Source organism: Somniosus microcephalus, chromosome 3 (assembly GCF_052327205.1).
Source record: "Somniosus microcephalus isolate GS21.2 chromosome 3, FLI_Smic_1.0, whole genome shotgun sequence".
Taxonomy (NCBI): Eukaryota; Metazoa; Chordata; class Chondrichthyes; order Squaliformes; family Somniosidae; genus Somniosus; species Somniosus microcephalus.
This window is the reverse complement of record NC_140989.1, coordinates 333,463,042-333,483,809: the sequence shown is the minus strand read 5'-3', so window position 1 is coordinate 333,483,809 and position 20,768 is coordinate 333,463,042. Positions and strand designations below refer to the sequence as shown.

General features: G+C 47.4%; 1 protein-coding gene across 1 annotated transcript in view; it reads right to left on the bottom strand.

Moving 5' to 3' along the window:
- Window positions 1-308: 308 nt before the first annotated feature.
- The window catches only part of LOC147122256 (MOB kinase activator 3C-like), a 97,694-nt gene continuing 77,234 nt past the window's right edge, over window positions 309-20,768 (bottom strand). The window contains exon 5 of the mRNA XM_085983182.1: window positions 309-4,596. Within this exon, the coding sequence (XP_085839308.1) occupies window positions 4,567-4,596 (30 nt within the window). The 3' untranslated portion in view covers window positions 309-4,566. The remainder of the gene's footprint in view (window positions 4,597-20,768) is intronic.

Below are 20,768 nucleotides of genomic sequence, written 5' to 3'. Positions count from 1 at the left end.
TGGATTGCAGTTCAACATTCTATTGTATTAGTTGATAGCAATGGTTGGACAGTTAAGTGTAAGTGCTGTAGTTCTGAAGTTTTTAATCCTCTCTTCTCTCACACGTCTAACGATGATTCCTGCAAGCACATCTGTGCTCCATATGATTTGAACACTGTACCTCTTCTATAATCTTGCTTTGCAGAGGCGCATACCCAAGAGCTAAAAATTACTCCACATGCAGTAAACTACTTATTGGACTGAACTTAGTTTGAAGCAATTCTCTTCAAAATGGCAAAGAGAACCGCACATTCCAATGATTTACAAAGTAAAGTTACTAATAATTTTATTTTCAAACAAATAGAATAAAGGCCAAAAGTAGAAAGTATTAAAAGTACAATGTACATGTAACAGAAACACAATGAGAATGTCTGCAACGTCTTAATTACTCTGAGTATAGGTGGCTTTTTATTTAGTCCAAGTGCCTTTGTCCATTTCAAAAACTAAGTTCTTTACAACACACTGCAAATTCCACCCATCTCGACTCCAGCACAAAGTCTTGTAGAAAAGTAATTCACATTCTCTCCAGGCTACCCACTTTCAGAAGACGATTCTTACTGTATCAAAGTTCCTGATCCAGCTCCATAGATAGCAAAACCAACACTTCTGGAGCACTCTCAGATGCCGTCTTTCTTGTGTCAAATAAAAAAAAAAGCTCGTTCCTTTCTGATTAATAGAAAGATTTCTACAGATGACACAATACACTGTACAAAAATAAAATTAAACAGACGAGACTTCATAAGATACAAGTCTTAATTTACAGGAGTTTGAGAGATATGAACACTTTGCATGTCTGCATTGAAAGTACAAGAAAACACTCTCACCTCTAAGTCAGAAGGTTGTGGCTTCAAGTCCACTCCAGAGACTTGAGCTCAAAAATCTAGGCTGACACTCCAGTGCAGTGCTGAAGGAGTGCTGCACTGTCGGAGGTGCCGTCTTTCGGATGAGACGCTAAACCGAGGCCCCGTCTGCTCTCTCAGGTGGATTTTGATGAAGAACAGGGGAGTTCTCCCCGGTGTCCTGGCCAATATTTATCCCTCAATCAACATCACTAAAAAAAATTGTCTGGTCATTATCGCGTTGCTGTTTGTGGGAGCTTGCTGTGCACAAGTTGGCTGCTGCATTTCCTAAATTACAACAGTGACTATACTTCAAAAAAAGTACTTCATTGGCTGTGGGACATTTTGGGACGTCCGGTGGTCGTGAAAGGTGCTGTATAAATGCAAGTCTTTCCTTTCCTTTACTCCATCAAGGAATCAAGAACTTTGGGGGAGGGGGAAATTGGTGAGTAAAAACTTTAAAATTAAACAATACAAACTTTGTCACAGTACGCCCGTCATAACAACATTCAATTTAAAGTGAAACATTAAATCTTCCAACTACTAATAGTTAAAAAGTCAGAAATTACTAAGCATTTATTCATATATAAAAGTATAAAACTTGAAGAAATAAAAACATTTTTAATGCAATTTTTTTAAATGTCTGCATTAAGTCCCAAGATAAATGGAATTTTTTTTTACAGTAGGACTAATGTTTCCTAAATCATTAAGGCTCAGTCATCAGATAAGACACCTGTTGAGTAATGGTAGTATGATTACAAATTGGAGCCTTCTTCAGGCTCCATATGTCTAAGTCAGAGACTGGTGTAGTTTGCAGTTCTCTCAAGCTGAGCTCAAAAGTGTGAATAACTAATAAAGTTAAACCTTATTAGCTGACAATCTAACTGGTACTTCACCAATGTATGCACTCCAACCACTGTGCCCCATAATATATACTGGGGTATGATTGGTACATGTTGAGAATTCTTCTCAGTTACTTTTTGAAATGAAAGCATTTCACTATTGTGCTGTGGAATTCCCACCAAACTGTTTCGAACAGGTTGTCTGTGACAGTCTATGGCCATCCACATCCTACCTATAATCTTACGTTGCCAATCCTGGTCTCATCAATTCCTCTGTAAAGGAGGCTGGATATATGTATTTCTTGTCAGCATGGCTCAGTTGTAGTACTCTCACCTATAAGCCAAAGGTGTGGGTTCAAACCACACTACAGGACTTGAGCACATAATCTAGGCTGACACTTCAGTGCAGTACTGAGGGAGTGCTTCCTTGTCTTGGGTGTAGTCTCTCAAATGAGACATTAAACGGATGCTCCGTCTGGCTGTTCAGATGGGCATAAAAGATCCCATGGCACTATATGAAGTATATTGGAGTTCTCCCATTGTCCTGGTCAATATTTATCCCTCAACCAACACCACTAAAAGAGATTAACTGGTCATTTATCTTATTGCTGTTTGTGGGACCTTGCTGTGCACAAATTGGCAGCAATTTCCATTCAAACCATTATGATGTCGCTATCAGAGAACACATGGGGAAAGTATTGGGACAGCTGAGGAAATGTTACTCAGTCCCTGGGCAAGGGGAGGAGCTAGCAAAGTCACACTTCAGTTTTGTCGTGATGATGTATTCTTTGCAATGAAATGGAAAAAAATATTTTGTAGAAACATTTTTGAGTCAGAACAGTGACACTACATCTAAATTTTAAAATGTTCAATGTTTAACCAACAGAATATTAAGGGAGATTTTCCTGGGTTTGCTCCCAGATGAACTGGATCATTTGATGCAGCGAGTATCAGAAACTCGAGCAAGTTGGAGCACACACCTGTAAAGGAATCCGTATGATTTTCCTTCCATTCAGATTAAACAAACAGGAGAGGTTTAATATGGTAATTACAGCAATCTGATTGTGTAGAGCTCATTTTCAATGAACAGTGTGTTATACATTGGGCATAAGCTTGGTTATAAGCAACATTGCTTGTCCATTCAATCTATTGTATAGAATAGAATTCCAATGGATTTGGCATTTTAAAAGAGCTGACATTCTTAAGACGTTTCACTATAAGTAATCGTAAAATATTCCAAGGTAACAATATACAATATCACTGGCACTTTAAAATATTGGAATGTATTGGCTGATATTTATCTAAAAGCGTGATTCTGACACAACCGTTGCCACTTTTTACAAGGTCCTGTAGCTGCTTTGAATGAAGGCTTCAGGGTGTTGCAGAGTCCAATAGGAACTGTACAAGGATTTTAAAAAATCTCTTGGTTTTCACCCTTTTAATTGGATCTAACAGGTTGGATAGGTATTTTTAGTTTTGTACTGAGTGAATTCATGCAGTCATTTGTTAGATTTAGAGAAGGCAAAAGCTGGCATTTCACTCTCATCTGGTATTATGTGACTAAATTGCCTTAATTCTAAATCCTGTAAAAGTACAGTACGCACTGGATAAAAGCAAACAATTCACTTCTGTCCAATCTTATTATTTCTGCATATATCTCAATGTCAGCTCTTGATGTATCAGGGATCAGTGATTTTTCTCCTTGATCTGGCACTGTATAGCTTGTATATCTCTGTGTCTTTACCAAGTGAGTTTTTTTTAAAAGAAAGACCATTGTGCCATTAGTAATGCTATTACATTATCCCGTTCATTGTTTGGGAGACAAGCAGAATTAACTTATAAACTAAAAATTATCAAATGTTTTGCATCATCACATTAACAGAGTAAAAACTGATCGATCCAGTTACTGATGGTATAGTGCTGCTGGTATTTGTCTGATGCCCAGTGCTCACATGATACAGGTCTGATCCCTGGTGGTCTAGCACTGAGGTAGTGTAAATCTGATCCCTACCTGTCTAGTACAGGGGTGGTATAGGTCTGATCTCTGGTGGTGTAGTTCTGGGGTGGGTGGTATAGGTCTGATGGTATATGTCTAATCCCCTAGTCTAGAGCTGGGATGGAACATACCTGATCCCTGATGGCCTAGTATATGCCTGATGCCTCTTGAGTTGCTGTTGGTGTGGATTCTACCTGATTCCTGGTGGTCTGGTGCTGGGGTGGTATATTCCTGGCTGTGTAATAGCTGGGTGGAGCAGAAGGTATTGTGATGACGAGTATATCCACTGCCAATGTTATAGGACACTAGAACTATGGGGAGTGGATGGTGGCAATCACCTGGGCTCCAACTATGTGATCACAGGTATCCCTGATGAAGCAAAGGGGGTTCTATAAACCAAATATTTTAGTTTAGGGACAGACTGTCAGGATGGAGAGACATTAGGTTTCATTGATCTGTGACAAGTTTTGAGAGTGTATTTTGTTTGGTGAATCTAACAATAAAAGTGCGCAGGAGCGCTGAACTGCCTTTGGTTGACTAGATTGAATCGGTTTTGAGAACACAAAGGGGGGATGCAAGTGATGGCCATCCTGAGACAAGGGCCATTTGATCACAGTACATATTCTAATCACTGCCAATCTGTTCCTATGAGGAAACTTTATGAATAAGATGAACATTCATCTAATTCTTGATTTTGTGCTTTTAAAATATTTCTCTTGGTTGGCTTTTGCGGGATTCCGATCGTAGGTTTTCACTTTCTGGTAATCTTCTTTGTGTCGAACAATATATGGCTCAATTGTTGGGTTTTATGTCACGGGAGAGTTGGTGTGTGGCCTCTCTCAAGCTGGACTCAGTGGCAAATTTTCTCTGTCATCACTTTCTGTTAGAAAGAAAAAGAACAAAGAATTAAGCTTGTTCCTATTAAAAGGAGCACTGTTACAGTTCAGAGGAGTTTTCAAGCACACAATTTCTGGAACAGCTAGGCCATTGGCCAATGAGAAATTCTATACTGGAGCAGATGCTATGAATGTCCCAGCACAGACACAACAACTTGCATTTATATCGCACCTTTAATGTAGTAAAATGTCCCAAGGCACTTAATATGGTTAACAACTACAATATGATTATCCCACTACCACTTGGGAACTTAGATTGAAGCAGGCTAAATGGATTTCAATGAAAAGTCCAACAGCCAACAGAGATAGGAGGTTTTTAGTAGCATTTCTCAATGTGGGTCTTCTTCTTAGGCAGTCCCTCGGAACCGAGGATGACTTGCTTCTACATTAAAATGAGTTCTCAGGTGACTGATGAGTCCAATGCGGGACCTACAGTCTCTGTCACAGGTGGGGCAGACGGTGGTTGAAGGGGTGGGTGGGTCGGGTGCCATGAGGGTCCTGATGTTCCAGGTCTCGAACTTAATTTTAAAGGGTGGAAGATGCCTGTGCGTGAATTCTTTTAACGTGGGGTGGCCGTTGCACACCAGCTACCACACGGGCTTGACAGCGCGAATCAAGGACCCGCCTCCCAGGAAGATCATTTGGAGGTGGGTTCAGGACCCGCTCCCATTTTTTACCATTTTCCCACTGGTCCCGCCTCCAAACCTGCCCCCTGTGCGCCGGCAAAATTCCCCACCTCCAGTCGTGAGTGGTGGACCATAGAACAACTAACAGGAGGAGGCTCCATGAATATCCTCATCCTCAATGATGGCGGAGACAAGCATATGAGTGCAAAAGACAAGGCTGAAGCGTTTGCAACCATCTTCAGCCAGAAGTGCCGAGTGGATGATCCATATCGGCCTACTCCTGAGGTCCCCACCATCACAGAAGCCAGACTTCAGCCAATTCGATTTACTCCACGTGATATCAAGAAATGGCTGAGCGCACTGGATACAGCAAAGGCTATGGGCCCCGACAACATCCCGGCTGTCGTGCTGAAGACTTGTGCTCCAGAACTAGCCGCGCCTCTAGCCAAGCTATTCCAGTACAGCTACAACACTAGCATCTATCGACAATGTGGAAAACTGCCCAAGTATGTCCTGTCCACAAAAAGCAGGACAAATCCAACCCGGCCAATTACCGCCCCATCAGTCTACTCTCAACCATCAGCAAAGTTTTTTTTAAATTTGTTTATGGGATGTGGGCATCGCTGGCAAGACCAGCATTTATTGCCCACCCCTGGTTGCCCTTGAGAAGATGGTGGTGAGCCACCTTCTTGAACCGCTGCAGTCCGTGTGGTGAAGGTAATCCCACAGTGCTGTTAGGGAGGGAGTTCCAGGATTTTGACCCAGCGGCGATGAAGGATCGGCGATATACTTCTAAGTCAGGATGGTGTGTGACTTGGAGGGGAACTTGGAGGTGGTGGTGTTCCCATGTGCCTGCTGCCCTTGTCCTTCTAGGTGGAAGAGGTCGCATGGAAATGAAAATCAGGGGAGATGTATAACGGCCGGCTGAATCGGTGTCGCTCATTTTACACTATCGCCCAAAGTCAAAATGACCCGCTGTGATTTTAATGAAACAGAAGGATCAAATTTCATGTGATTGTCATCAATTAGGTGGAGGTGGAGAGAGAGATTAATTCATTTATTTTCCATCCGGTCACCAAATCTAAAGCAAACTCCTACTACGAAGGTTCTTGCCTGAGCCATTCCTTGGGGTAAATAAATTTGATGTAACCTTACGGAAATATTGTATTAGGCTGGGAGGCATGTTGGTCCAATGCAATTATAAATGTAACAAGAAATTGCAAATCAGACCCATTTTACATTTATACTGTCAATACGGTCACCACTGAGCTGTGGATTTCTAATTTGATGTTTTTATTGTTAATTTTTTTTAGTTCCAGATGCATGGTTCAGACCTCTGATTTGGCTGCTGTATAAGAGGTTTATGTCTCTCATCTCTTTACAATTGAACCAACTGCAGTCATCGATGCGGGGATCTTCTCACTCCCTGGCAATAGAGACAGCCCCCTTTCAAAGAAGACAAATTATGTAAAAAAATGACTTATACTGGATGTAGCCAGAGGTAAGGACTGCACTCAATTACATTGGGTTCACTGATGCGTTCAGGGAATTTAATAATGATGTTTGTGCTGCTTTAATTCTGTATTACAGAGAGCTCCACTGACAATAGTTGAAATACCCATTGATCTGGAACCCTACATAACTGATTTATGTCCAAGCTGCTGGCAGTTAGCACCATGAAGTAAATCAGATGGAACATTAGAAAGTTAAAGGTGTGCCCTTAGTATGCCATCTCTTCGCACCTTTTACTGTTAATCACCTACCATAACTTTACAATTTATAGCAGCACTGGTATCAAGAGACATGCAGTTTCTACTGCTGTACTCTGAAGTACGCTATGGCCTGTCAAAATGCTTACCACCGGTTCTAATTTGTTCCCAATGGTCATATAACTCCCACATAGGAAAGGAGTTCGGCAAAGGATTTAGAAATCATTGACGACATCTGAATATTAACAAGTGGGCAAGTGGCATTGGAGCAGAATTTTTTTTTTATTAAGGGTGCATGGTTCGGAGTTTCCATTGTAGAAATACTGGCAATTGTAAATAGTAGTACAATTCAGGATTGTGAAGGAATGGATGGGAAGAGGAGTATTTGAATGTGAAAGCAACAGCACACTTCAATCATTGGGGGCAATTTTAATCCTACTCGCTCAGCAGAAGCCTAGCGAGTGGACAATTAAAATCGCCCAGGCTCTTGCCTGTCCGAAAGCCGCCATGATCGTAACATCTGCAATTTTAACCTGCTCTCCTGAGCAGGCAGCAAGGACACGTGCCCAGAGCCAACAGGGTCCTTGATGTGCCAAATAACTGCCTGAATCCATGAGGTTAAAGCTTAAAACTAAAGGCCTTTATTAAGTAAGAACATGGCATCAAGTTAACACAGGCAAACAATCATTCATCACCGACCCAGCCCTTGGTAGAACCTTCCAGAAGAGGGGCGGGCCTAGGGAGGAGCATTAGTGGTTACACCGGTAGAACATTCCAGACATTAACAAGTACAACAACAACAATACAAATGCCAGAACACAGAGTTATTTCATCACATTCACCCCCTGCTATAGATTCAGTCTGTCAGGAGGTCTGATAATCCTCTAGGAATGATGTAACTCTTGCTGAGGCTCCTCCCGGAGTACTAACTCCGGTTCATTCGAATTCCCAGAATCATCAGTATTTTCCACACTGAGAGTTTGTGTCTCTGAAGGTCCAATACCACGATTGAAAACTCTACTCTCAGAGTCGAACTCTTTTCGAGCTCCAGCAGGTGCAAGATCTTTAATAGAGACCGTATCCTCTCACCCATCCGGATATTGAATATACGCATACTGGGGATTAGCATGGAGGAGTTGTACTTCCTCCACCAGTGGATCAGTCTTGTGGCCTCTCACATGTCTGCGCAACAACAGGGCCCGTGGTCGTCAACCATGTTGGTAACATTACTCCATTAGTAGCTTTTCTTGGAAAACTAAACATCCTTTCATGGGGGGTGGCATTCGTCGCTGTACACAAAAGAGACCTTATGGAATGCAGCACGTCTGGCAGGACATCCTGCCAGCGAGAGGTCGGCAGGCCTCGCGACTTCAGAGACAGTACGATAGCCTTCCACACTGTCGCATTTTCTTTCTCGACCTGCCCATTACCACGAGGGTTATAGCTGGTAGTTCTACTCATTGCAATCCCTTTCGATAGCAAAAACTGTCGCAATTCTTCGCTCATAAAGGAAGAGCCCCTATCACTATGTATATAGTTAGGTATGCCAAACAAGGAAAACAGTTGGCAGAGGCATTTAATTACAACAGCACTAGCCACATCCGGACAGGGGATAACAAAAGGGAACCGAGAATACTCATCCATAATATTAAGAAAATAGACATTACGGTCGCTCGATGGAAGGGGACCTTTAAAATCGAGACTCAAACGCTCAAATGATCGAGTTGCTTTAATAAGATGAGCTGGCTCGGACGGCTTATAGAAGCGGGGTTTGCATTCAGCACAAACACGACAGGTTCTGGTCATTGTCCGGACCTCCTCAATAGAGTAGGGTAGATTGTGGGACTTAATGAAGTGGTTCATTCTGGTAACCCCAGGGTGGCAGAGTGCATCGTGGAGACTTTGAAGCTTATTTATACCTAGACTAGCACATACTCCTCGTGACAAAGCATCCGATGGCTCATTAAATACTCCAGGCCTGTACTGAATATCATAGTCATATGTTGACAGTTCTATTCGCCATCTTAAAATCTTATCATTTTTGATCTTGCCTCTCTGCTTAGTGTTGAACATAAAGGCCACGGATCGCTGGTCAGTAATGAGCGTAAAACGTTGGCCAGCGAGATAATGTCTCCAATACCTGACTGCTTCGATAATCGCCTGTGCCTCCTTTTCCACTGATGAATGTCGAACTTCTGGTCCTTGCAATGTACGAGAGAAGAAAGCTACTGGTCTACCAGCTTGGTTAAGAGTTGCTGCCAACGCAAAATCAGATGCATCACTTTTCACTTGAAAAGGGATCTTCCCATCCACGGCACATACCACTGCCTTCTCAATGTCCCGTTTGATATTAAGGAAAGCCTCCTGAGCTTCCGCCGATAGCGGAAAAGACATCGACTTAATAAGAGGTCGGACTTTATCTGAGTAGTTAGCCACCCACCAGGCACAGTACGAGAAGAATCCCAGACACCTTCTGAAAGCTTTTACAGTGTGAGATAAAGGTAATTCCTTAAGTGGGCGTAATCTTTCAGGATCTGGCCCGATTACCCCATTCTCCACAATGCAACCAAGAATACACAAACGTGTAGTATTGAAGGTACACTTGTTTTCGTTATAGGTCAGGTTTAACCTCTGCAGTCTCTAGGAACTTCGCGAGATTTTGATCATGCTCCCGTTGGTCGCGCCCACAGATAGTAACATTGTCCAGGTACGGGAATGTTGCTTCCAATGCGTATTCATCCACCATACGATCCATCTCCCGTTGGAAGACGGATACCCCATTCGGGCACCCTAAGGAATTGGTACAGGCGCCCATTAGCTTCGAAGGCCGTATAAGGTCGGTCTTCTACTTTAATGGGGAGTTGATGGTAGGTAGACTTTAAATCAATGGTGGAGAACATGCGGTACTGAGCTATCTGGTTCACCATCTCAGAAATACGAGGCAAAGGATAGGCGTCTAATTGGGTATACAAGTTTATAGTCTGGCTATAATCGACCACAAGTCTTTTCTTTTCATTAGTTTTAACCACCACCACCTGGGCACACCACGGGCTATTACTGTGTTCGATGATTCCCTCCCGTTGAAGCCTTTCCACTTCTTCTTTTATAAATTTTTTATCTTCTGAACTATACCGTCGACTCTTAGTCGCTATAGGTCTACAATTAGGAGCAAGGTTCACGAACAAAGAAGGCGGACTTATTTTTAAAGTAGAAAGGCCGCAGACTGTGAGCGGAGGCTGGGATCCACCATACTTAAGGGTGATGCTCTCATGCTGACACTGGAAGTCCAAGCCTAAAATTAAGTTCACATACAACTGAGGTAATATGAGGAGTTTAAAATCCTTATACTCCGTATCCTTAACGGTCAATGTGACTTTACAATATCCAGTTACCTCCGAAGTAAGGGACTTGGACGCCATCACGATTTCACTTCGAGTAGGATACACCTTCAATGAACAGGAGTTAACAAGGTTGGGGCGTATAAAACTTTCAGTACTGCCACAGTCTATCAAACACCCAGTAGGACGACCATTAAGCTTGATGTCCATCATAGATTTCGACAAGGAACACGGTATGCTCTGGTCAACCGTAACCGAGGCTAGAGTAAAACGATAGACGGCAGCAGAAAAGACATCGGGTACAGGATTACCCTTACACACTTTACTAAAATGTCCCCGTTTCTTACATTTAAAAGAGGTAGCCTCTCTGGCTGGGCATCGTTGCCTGGGGTGTTTAGATTGGCCACAAAAATAACACTTAGACCCATGGGGTACAGCCGCAACAATAGGATTAAGTGGAGGCTCCATTGGTGTTATGGATGCCTCCATACTCGGAACACACGAGGCTGAGAAAGACGCGTGGGCTGATGCATACGCTTCTAAATTCTTCTGGGCTACATCTAACGATCGAGCAGTAGCGACGACCATTTTTAAAACTAACGAATCATTCTCGAGAAGTCTCTGTCTAATATAATTAGATTGGAGGCCAGATATGAAAGAATCGCGGATGGCCTCTTCCTGATACAATATGGCAGAGACAGCCTTGTCGTTGCAATCCTTAGCCAAAGCCTTAAGGTCCTGCAGGAAATCATCCAGAGATTCCTCGGGTAATTGCCTGCGAGTAGATAAAAGATACCTGGCGTATACTTCGTTAACCAACTTAAGGTACTGGGCCTTAAGGGCTGCGAGGGCCTCTTCCTATGTAGTAATATCTTCAATTATCGAGTAAGTTTGATGACTTACCAAGTTGGTTAGAAGACCCAACTTGTTAACCGTCGAATCGACCGATGCGATAAAGTGTTCAAAACATCGAAGCCAATGCGTAAATTTCTTCAACGCGTCTGCCGAATGGGGATCGATATCCAGACGCTTTGGTTTCAAAAATCGATCCATCTTCCAAAAGTTGTTACTTAATAAAATTGATGTGCCAAATAACTGCCTGAATCCATGAGGTTAAAGCTTAAAACTAAAGGCTTTTATTAAGTAAGAACATGGCATCAAGTTAACACAGGGCAACCATCATTCATCACCGACCCAGCCCTTGGTAGAACCTTCCAGAAGAGGGGCGGGGCTAGGGAGGAGCATTAGTGGTTACACCGGTAGAACATTCCAGACATTAACAAGTACAACAACAACAACAACAATACAAATGCCAGAACACAGAGTTATTTCATCACAGTCCTTCTTTACATGTGCATGTTGCGGCCCATTGTAATTTTAACGCAGGCCTGAGCGGGGAATCCACCTGGAGTTAAAATCGGGGCCTATTACCCATTTCCCAACCACATAGGATGATGTAAAAAGACTACCGAGCGCTTGCTTTGAGTATAAAACGAGGCTTTAATCAACTGTTTCAAAACCATGAGATTTCTAGTTACATCACTAGTTCCTGGTTACAGAAACATCCTGAGCAAGCTGGGCCCACGCTCGAGTATTTATACTCCTTAGATGGCGCCACCAGCTGGCCGCCCAGTGTTACTTCATGAGTCATGATAAGATTCATGACATAGGGCATCATTGCTTGGAAAATAATGGCACGCTCTGATTACAAGCCCCCCACTCATGGAGGGGGCATATTCCAGTTATCCATTATTTCAGCAAAAAAAAAGACAGCAAGCACCAAGTGGAAATTTTGGTAAAATTATCCACAGAAGGAATTTCATCCCCTGAAATGGCCCCATGTCAATTCGTAGTAATGTTCTTTTACGTAACAGAAATTCCTACAGAAAATATATATTGAGATACTATGCTCACAGTGTACAATATGGACAGAAATCTGGTGACCTTGTGAAGACCACACATGCTAGTTTGAAAACCTATAGTATAGAGTACAGTCATGTGATCATCTTCTTGTGAGTTAAAAAAAAATCAGCGCAGTGGCCTTGGTTTGCCGTGGCCTTGATGGTAGATTTACTACTTGTTTTGCCAGCAGTACATGGTCTCTGTCTCAAAATCAAATGTTTCCATTGGCCCCAGCAAAACAAATTTAATAATAATATTTCCATCGAATAGACTTTTGGCAAATGAAGACAAACTGGATGAAGGCAAAGATGATTGCCTTATGGTGCCGTTATTCAGCAGCAATAAGGGATTCACAGTCAGTAGCAAACCTTGTGCGCCTGAATATAGATGGCATTGCAGTATATATGATACTCATTATAACAGAACACTTAAAAAAAATGTAACTTAGGATTTAAAAAACCGGCCACCACCTGCTGCTAAATGTACTGTCATGTTACAGGCAGGACTCCAATACATGATCATCTCAACATCACCCTCCCCATGCCGCAGTCCAATTGACTAGCTACGGTAATGACAACAGAAAATGCTGGAAAAACTCAGCAGGTCAGGCAACATCCGTGGAGAGAAATTTGAGTTGACGTTTCGGGTCAAACCCTTCTTCAAAACTGGAAAGAAAAGAAAATAGATCGAAGGCAGGGCTGCGATCGGACAAAAGAAGTGAAAGAGACAAAAGAAGTAGAAGAGACAATAAAAGGTGTTCGAAGCCATCTACTCTTCTACTTCTTTTGTCTCTTTCACTTCTTTTGTCCGATCACAGCCCTGCCTTCGATCTATTTTCTTTTCTTTCCAGTTTTGAAGAAGGGTTCGACCCGAAACGTCAACTCAAATTTCTCTCCACAGATGTTGCCTGACCTGCTGAGTTTTTCCAGCATTTTCTGTTGTTATTTCGGATTTCCAACATCTGCAGTATTTTGCTATCTGACTAGCAACGGTGCTGCTTTATAAATTCAAATTATTGTTGTATCACAGCATTTCCTTGCCTGTATAAACCTTATCCTGGCCTCCACTAATCTTTCTCAACATCATGGCCTAGAAATTCAGTTGCGTTCGCCAGCTGTTAACGCCATAAGAGGGGTAGATTTCCAGCGCTAGGCACTTAGCGCCCGGGCGCAGGCCGATCTGTGCCTACGCCCAACTTCAGTTGACATTTAGCGCCGGCGCAAAGTGTTTGCGCCCGCTCAGCTGCGCGCGCAGCTTATGACGTCATTTCGTCGTGCAACGCTGTTTGTGCGCCCCAAACCGGAAATTCAGTGGCGCCCGCCCAATGTGGGCGTAGCGCTGTTAAGAACTGTGAAGTGGAACGCAGCAGAGGCCCTGCGGGCCTCGGGGAGCGCTAATTAAAGGGCACTTACACTGAACTATAAACGCCAGCCATTTTGCTGCAATGACTTCAGTGCTTTGGATTTCTGTACAGAGACCAAGGAACAGACCTTCCTGATTTGGGACAACATAGGAGAGGTATTTTTGGCTTCTGGCCAGAGCTTGGAAATTTGACTCTTGTGATTTCACTGTTTGCAAGTTTATTATGGGGGCTGCATGGGGTTCCAACCCTCAGTTCCAGCATTATGTGCGAAGGGCTCGCAGACGCTGTGTGAGAGGGGCAGCCATGCCTAGACGCAGAGGGGCCATCAGGCGTCGGCAACGTAGGCCTTACCCACTCAGGGAATACCGGCAGCAGGTGTCCTATCTCACCATGACTGCCGCGCATTGTGTTAAGAGGCTGCGCTTCAGAAGGGAGGTGGTTGCAGAGATCTGCCAGCTGCTTCACAGAGATCTGCGTCCACAGCTGATGTGCAGGACCTCTCTGTCGGTGGAAGTGAAGGTCACGGTGGCTCTGAACTTTTATGCAAGCGGCTCCTTCCAAGCCGCTGCTGGGGACATAGCGAACATCTCCCAGTTCGCCGTGCATCGCTGCATCCGGCAGGTCACCGATGCTCTTTTCGCAAGGAGACACCAATTCATCTCCTTCCCCATGACCCTAGAGAGGCAGGAGCAGCATGCAGTCGGATTTGCCAGGATCGCCGACTTCCCCATGGTGCAGGGCGCCATTGACTGCACGCATGTGGCTATGCGGGCACCTATCGACAATGCCGAGGATTACCGCAACCGGAAGGGCTACCATTCCCTCAATGTACAGCTGGTGTGTGACCACAGGCAGCGCATCCTAGCTGTCAATGCCCGCTTTCCAGGAAGCAGCCACGATGCATTTATCCTGCGCCAGACTACTGTGGCTGACATGTTCGAGGCACAGCCTCCACCAAGGGGATGGCTTATTGGGGACAAGGGCTACCCTTTGTGTACATGGCTCATGACCCCGCTCCGCGCGCCCAGGACCCCTGCGGAGGAGGCATACAACGAAAGCCATCAAGCCACAAGGAACATCATAGAGCAAACGATTGGCGTCCTCAAGCAACGGTTCCGCTGCCTGGATCGTTCCGGCGGATCTCTACAGTATTCGCTGGATAGAGTCTCCCAGTTCGTCGTCGTTTGCTGCATGCTGCACAACCTGGCTATCCGCAGGACTCAGGCACTGCCACCTCACGTTGGACCACCACCTCAGGAGGACAAGCAGGAGGACCATGAGGAGGAGGAGGAGGAGGAGGAGTACCAGCCCAGGAGGGAGCCACAAGGTCCAAGGGCCGTCCGCCGGCGGCTTATTGAACGGCACTTCTAGGCCCCCTGTCAGGGAATGGCTTGTGGCAATGAACGCACCTGAATGCAGCCGCTCCGCAAGCCCTCAGCCGGTTAACGCAACAGCCACTTGAAACATGACACCTGGACAAGCTGAATAAATAAAAAGCTTTATTTAACAAACTCAGGGCCCTTCCCACATGAAACAGAGAAACAGACAAGACCCCCAAAAAACAGTCAAAAACATATCTCACTCCCACAACCTGGGGAGGAATAACAAAACTTGTCAATAACATTTGCCTTCATCCTCGGCCTTCCCAAAATAAGCCCCCCCCCCCCTCCAGAACACAACCACCCCCATCTAAAAAAAACAGTTGGCAACACACTCTACTTGGTGTGCCGAGGGGGCGAGTCATTGTGCAGGCTTCTCCGACCCCTGCCCGACCTGTTGCTCCGCCTCAACCTGGGCCCTGTGGGTGTGGCAAGGCTGGGGGAAGGCTCCCGAGGGGCACACTGCGTGACGGCAGATGCCCTTGGGGGTCGGCCTAGACGAGGTCCGGCCCTGGAGGGGCCGGCTGCTGACTGCTGCAGCTGTGGCTGGGCAGCATCAGTCTCTGCATCAGCTCGTCGCACCTTGGCTGGGGGAGTGGCAGTGGCGGCTGCAGCAATGGGGGCAAGCTGGCTGATGCCAGGCGCTCGCTGGTCGCCAGAGACACTGGCACTCGGCCGGGCTGGCACTGCAGCAAGCGCAGCAATCTGGTGGAGGCCAGACCGCTGTGCTGCAGCAGGGCGGCAGGTGCCCTGGCGATGCTTCCGTGACACCGCGAGTGTGGCAGAAGTGAGTGCCCGAACTGCCCTGGTCTGTGCCAGCATCAGATCAGCCAGTGTCTGCACGGCACCACTCATGAACTCGCGACTCGCGTCCTGTGCTGCCGCAAGTTGGTCGACACCCCTGGCCTGTGCTGCCGCGAGTTGGTCGACACCCCTGGCCTGTGAGTCCCCGAAAGCGGCCACACTATGAGCCAGGGACTCAATGGCCTGAGGCATCTGTCCCACAACCCCCATGAACTCGTTGTGGCGCCGCTCCGAGGCCGCGGACATTTCATCAAGGAGGCGCACCTCCTGGGCGAGGACCGTCTCCGGACTGGAGGGCGGACTCTCCCTCTGGGGAGAAGGCCGCCGAGCTGCCCGACCCTTCCCGCGTGCCTGGACGCCACTGGGCCCAGCAACTGCCCTCCCCTGCAACACTTCCCCCCTCTGGGGAGAAGGCAGCCGTGCTGCCCGACCCATCCCGCGTGCCTGGACGCCACTGGGCACAGGAGCTACACCCCCCTGCAACACTTCCCCCTGGCTCTCCTCCAGGCAAGACGTCTCCCCTCCATTGCCATCCCCTGGCGCGGATGAGGGTTCCCCCGATGTGCCGCCTTCCTCTTGGTCCTCGTCGTCCTCCTCTTCCGAGGGACTGGCACTCTCAGCTTCATGGACCTCCTCCTCACCAGCTGAAAGCAGGAAGGCACAAGAGTAGCTTTAGAGTGAGGACAGGGCGTCAGCGAGGGAGGCATGAGTGGTGGCATTATGCGCATTGGTCGGACAGTGGCAAAGGATGTAGATCTGAAGCGCAAGGGGAACGAGAGAGGTCCAAACGGTCATGTCCTTACCATTGGGGCCCAGCACAGGGTCCGCATCACCAATAGCAACGGGGCCAACCACCCGGCCACGCATGAGTCGAGCCACGCGCTCCTCCAGCTCACTGAGCTCCTGGAACTGGGCACGGCCTCCCCCGGTGACATTCCGGCTCTTCATATTCTGGGCCAGCTTGGCCTGCAAGAGAAAGGACGGCCTCTAAGTACAGTGTGGTGCCCTGTTGTTGTGTGCACTGCCTCCCATGGTGGAATAGCTTGGCCAGTGTGGTGCCCTGTTGTTGTGTGCACTGCCTCCCATGGTCGAATAGCTTGGCCAGTGTGTAAAGTGCAGAAAGTGCTATTGATGATCATGCCAGTGCCATAGCTGCGGGAGGAGGGATGGCCATTAGGCCTTTGAGGTCCCTTTGCCCATAATGTGAGGTGCACATGCAAGGATGAGGAGGACACTGGAAAGGCTACTCACCTTGACCAACCGAGTGAGGTCGTTGTACTTCTTGCGGCATTGGTCACCAGTCCTGGGGACATCGCTGGTGGCTGACACCCTGTGGGCGATTTCCCTCCAGGCTCTCCTGAACTGCCTCCTGGGAGCCTTCTTGCCACTGTCCGGGCACAAGATCTCTCTTCTCTTTTCCAAACCCTTAAGCAGCACCCACAAAGCAGGCTCTGCGAAGCGCTGCGCTCGTTCACGGGCCTTCTGCATGGCTTCAGGCGCTATTTGGGTCCACCAGCAGTGTTGAGGCCTAGCTGCAGGGCTCCACTATCCAGGGCGTGGCAGCAGACAAAGTCGACCCTTCCCCCTTTAAGAGCTGGCCGGCGTCAGGGTGTCTGCTGTCAATCAAAACATGACCGCACCTGCGCTGCGCCCGGCCTCGGCGTTATCAGTCCGCACCGCCGGCTTAGCGCCTAAAGATAGGAGTGCAACGCCAGTTCCAGCGCTCGCCCAAACTCCTTGGCCAAATCTACTGAATTTCGGCGAAGTGGCCTACACTTTCCGGCGGGCGCTAACTTTAGCGACCGCCCGACTTTAGCGCCCCAAAAGTGGCGCGACTGAATTTCTAGGCCCATATGTTTAATATCACCAGGTTTAAGGTCGCTGATATCTCGAATAATTAAATAGTTTGAAGTCAGGCTTCAATTCTTGTTCTTACTCCAAACGGAATTAAATTTCCTGACATGCCTAATCTATATATATAAAACGGTATGTCTCTCTGTCTGTCTTTCTGTCTTTCTGTCCGGCTATACAATCAAAAGTTATAGAGTGTACCTACACGTGTGTTACATCAAAAGAAAGCTTACGATTCCAGAACGGTCGTAAGCGTATTTACGTTTCGGTGAGACAAAAATTGCGCCCGCGGTATCCAAAAAACGTTCAAAATTCCGCTCATTATCTGCTCATTAGCATTGAGTGACGTCGAGGTCGACCAATTGTACGGTTGAGCGACCCGACAGTCGACCAATCGCTGCGTGGCGGGGGCGGGTTCCTGATGTGTGCGGGTGGGCCCTCCTAGAGTCGAGTGACGGGACGATTGACCAATCCTACGCTTCGGTGACCTGACGGTCGACCAATCGGTGCGTGTGTGGGCGGGCCTTACCGTTCTGAACCGAGGTGAGTCGCCGCCATCTTGATTCCAAACTTTTCATTTCTTTTTCCCGCTTTCTGCGTGTTTCTTTTCAAATCTACATTTCCACCAAAAAAAAAGTTGCTTTTAAAACACAAATTGTTTTTAAAAAAGTTAATTCATTTGTAAATCTTTTTTCTAACCTCTATAATTTTCCTACCTTTCACCGTTTTTGCAGGCAGGCCTCGAAGCCTGGGCATCTGTTGCCCAGCCACGCTCGAGCTACGCACCGGCCATCCCACTGGGCCCGATTCTGAACCAGCGGCCAGCCATCTTGGTAAAGGCTGGCTGGGCTCACTGCAAGCTCCTCGCGTTGCATGGCGCACGCGCACCTCCACACAGAGCGCGGCCAGAGGGAAGCGAGCTGGTTAGCGGGGGGGGGGGGCGGGGCTCGGGAGGGGAGGGGGAGCGGAGAGGGTTACCCCAGCAACCGGGCTCGCCAGCTGCAATCGGCCGTCTCAAGCCGCTCAGGCCCGGTCCCGGAGATCGGAAGGCGGAGAGGGGAGGAGGGTTACCAATGCAACCGGGCCCGGCCAGCCGCAATCGGCCGTCTCAGGCCCGGCCTCGGAAGGGCGGGGCTCGGGCTCACCGGGGCGCTGCGCTCGGCATGTCAGTGCGTGGGGCGGCACGGAGCTCAGCGGAGCCATCGCCGGCAGAAGGGAGAGGGTCTGCTGGCTCCCCCCCTCCCTTTCTCCCCCCTCATTCCCCCCACCCCCCCCCTCCCTCCCTCTCCCTCTCCCCTCCCCTTCCTCCCCCCTCCCCCTCTCCCCCCCTCCCCCTCTCCCCCTCCCTTCACCCCTCCCCCCTCCCTTTCCCCCCCCTCCCTTCCCCCCACTCCCCTCCCCTCCCTTCCCCCCAGTCGCGCTCTCTCTTCCCCCCTTCCCCCCCAGTCGCGCTCGTCTCTTCCCCCCCTTCCCCCCAGTCGCCGCTCTCTCTTCCCCCCAGTCGCTCTCTCTCTTCCCCCCAGTCGCTCTCTCTCTCTTCCCCCCAGTCGCGCTCTCTCTTCCCCCCAGTCGCGCTATCTCGCTCTCTCTCTTCCAACAACAACATGCCCTCAAAAATCCCTCGGCACCACCGGGCACTTCAGCTAGTATTTTATAAATGCCATTTAAAACAAGACACTAACCGTCCAAAGTCATTATGATCATGTTATAGACATCTGATTTTGGACTCTTCAAATGTCATTTTGTAACCAATTTATCTCTCATCTTACAGTGTTTGCATTATGTTACCAGATTAAATCATTTAGAATTTTTGAAACATTAAACCAACAAGACAAATTGAAGCATCTCTGTCATTTGGATGAGATGAAAAGTCATCATCCCCTATCTTTTCTACTGTTAAAGGTGTTCCCTCTGTAGTCCATGGTTCTAGGAAGATACCAGACAATAGTTTATATACGGAGTGGAAGGGAACCACTGCAAACAATGGCATGGGATTCATTTCCTTTAGTGGTGCACTGTTTAATTATTCATGTAGGATTCCCTTGTGTGCTATTTAACACAGTTGTTACTCCATTTGTTTTAAACAGGTTAACAATGGTGTTAAAATAGTGCACAAGGGAATGAATTAAACATGATGACAGTGTGGAGTGGAGGAATTCTGGATTGTTTTTGGGTCCTTCTTTGCACTGAATTCCAGCTGATGCAAATGTGTAATTGGATTGAGTACTGCCTTTCCATTTACACAGCTCCTCTGAGTGGGCAGACCCACAACGACATTTTTGTTCTTTGTGCACAAACACGTAGGGCTGAATTTTTACCTTTCGGTCGGGATGGGTGCAGGGGGGCCGTGGGGCAGGTCGGGAGCCCGGATGTTCTATCAGCGCGCTCTTGACGAAGCCACTGCAATTGAATCGTGCGGCTTTCCCAGCCAATTAACTGGAGCGGGTCTGATGATGTCACGGATGACTCGATTTCAGCTCAGCTATTTATTGCACAGATGACGGTTGAAAGTTGGTGGAGGTGCTGCAGTGGTTGGTGGGGGTGGGGGGAGACAGTGGATTGTTGACCAAGTAAGCTCATTGTTGGAATATAAAGGTGTAGAGATAGATAAGCAAAAACGCAGGCTCAGTGCCAAAAAGCTGCTCCTAGATTTAGTGAGGCCTCCCTGGAAATCCTGCTCCAGGGAGTCAGGGCCCCCAGGGAGGTCCTCTTCCCTGGTGACGGGAGGAAGAGGCCAGCAGCTGAGACAAAGAGGGCATGGCTGGAGATCGCAGAAGAAGTGAGCAGCGGGAATGTGGTTCCCAGGTCATGGATACAGTGCAGCAAGCGATTTAATGACCTTATGAGGGCAGGAAAGGTGAGTGCAATGCCACATTGCCCTATGTCCTGCTGTGCATGTCACCCCAACCCCCTCACTCTACCTTCCCAAGCCTACTCCTGCACAACACTCCTCACACCAACCTACCTTGCAGGTGCACCCATCCCTCACTGTCTATGCACCTACTCACATCCCCATCTGACTATCCACCACTGACACTCACCCTCATCCTAATGCAATCATAGAATTATAGAAATTAATGTCACAAAAGGAGGCCATTTGGAAATGTCACGCCACTCCCTCATTATCACCCTCTACAGATGTAGCCCATCCATCCCTTACACTAATTCCGTGACTCTCACACAG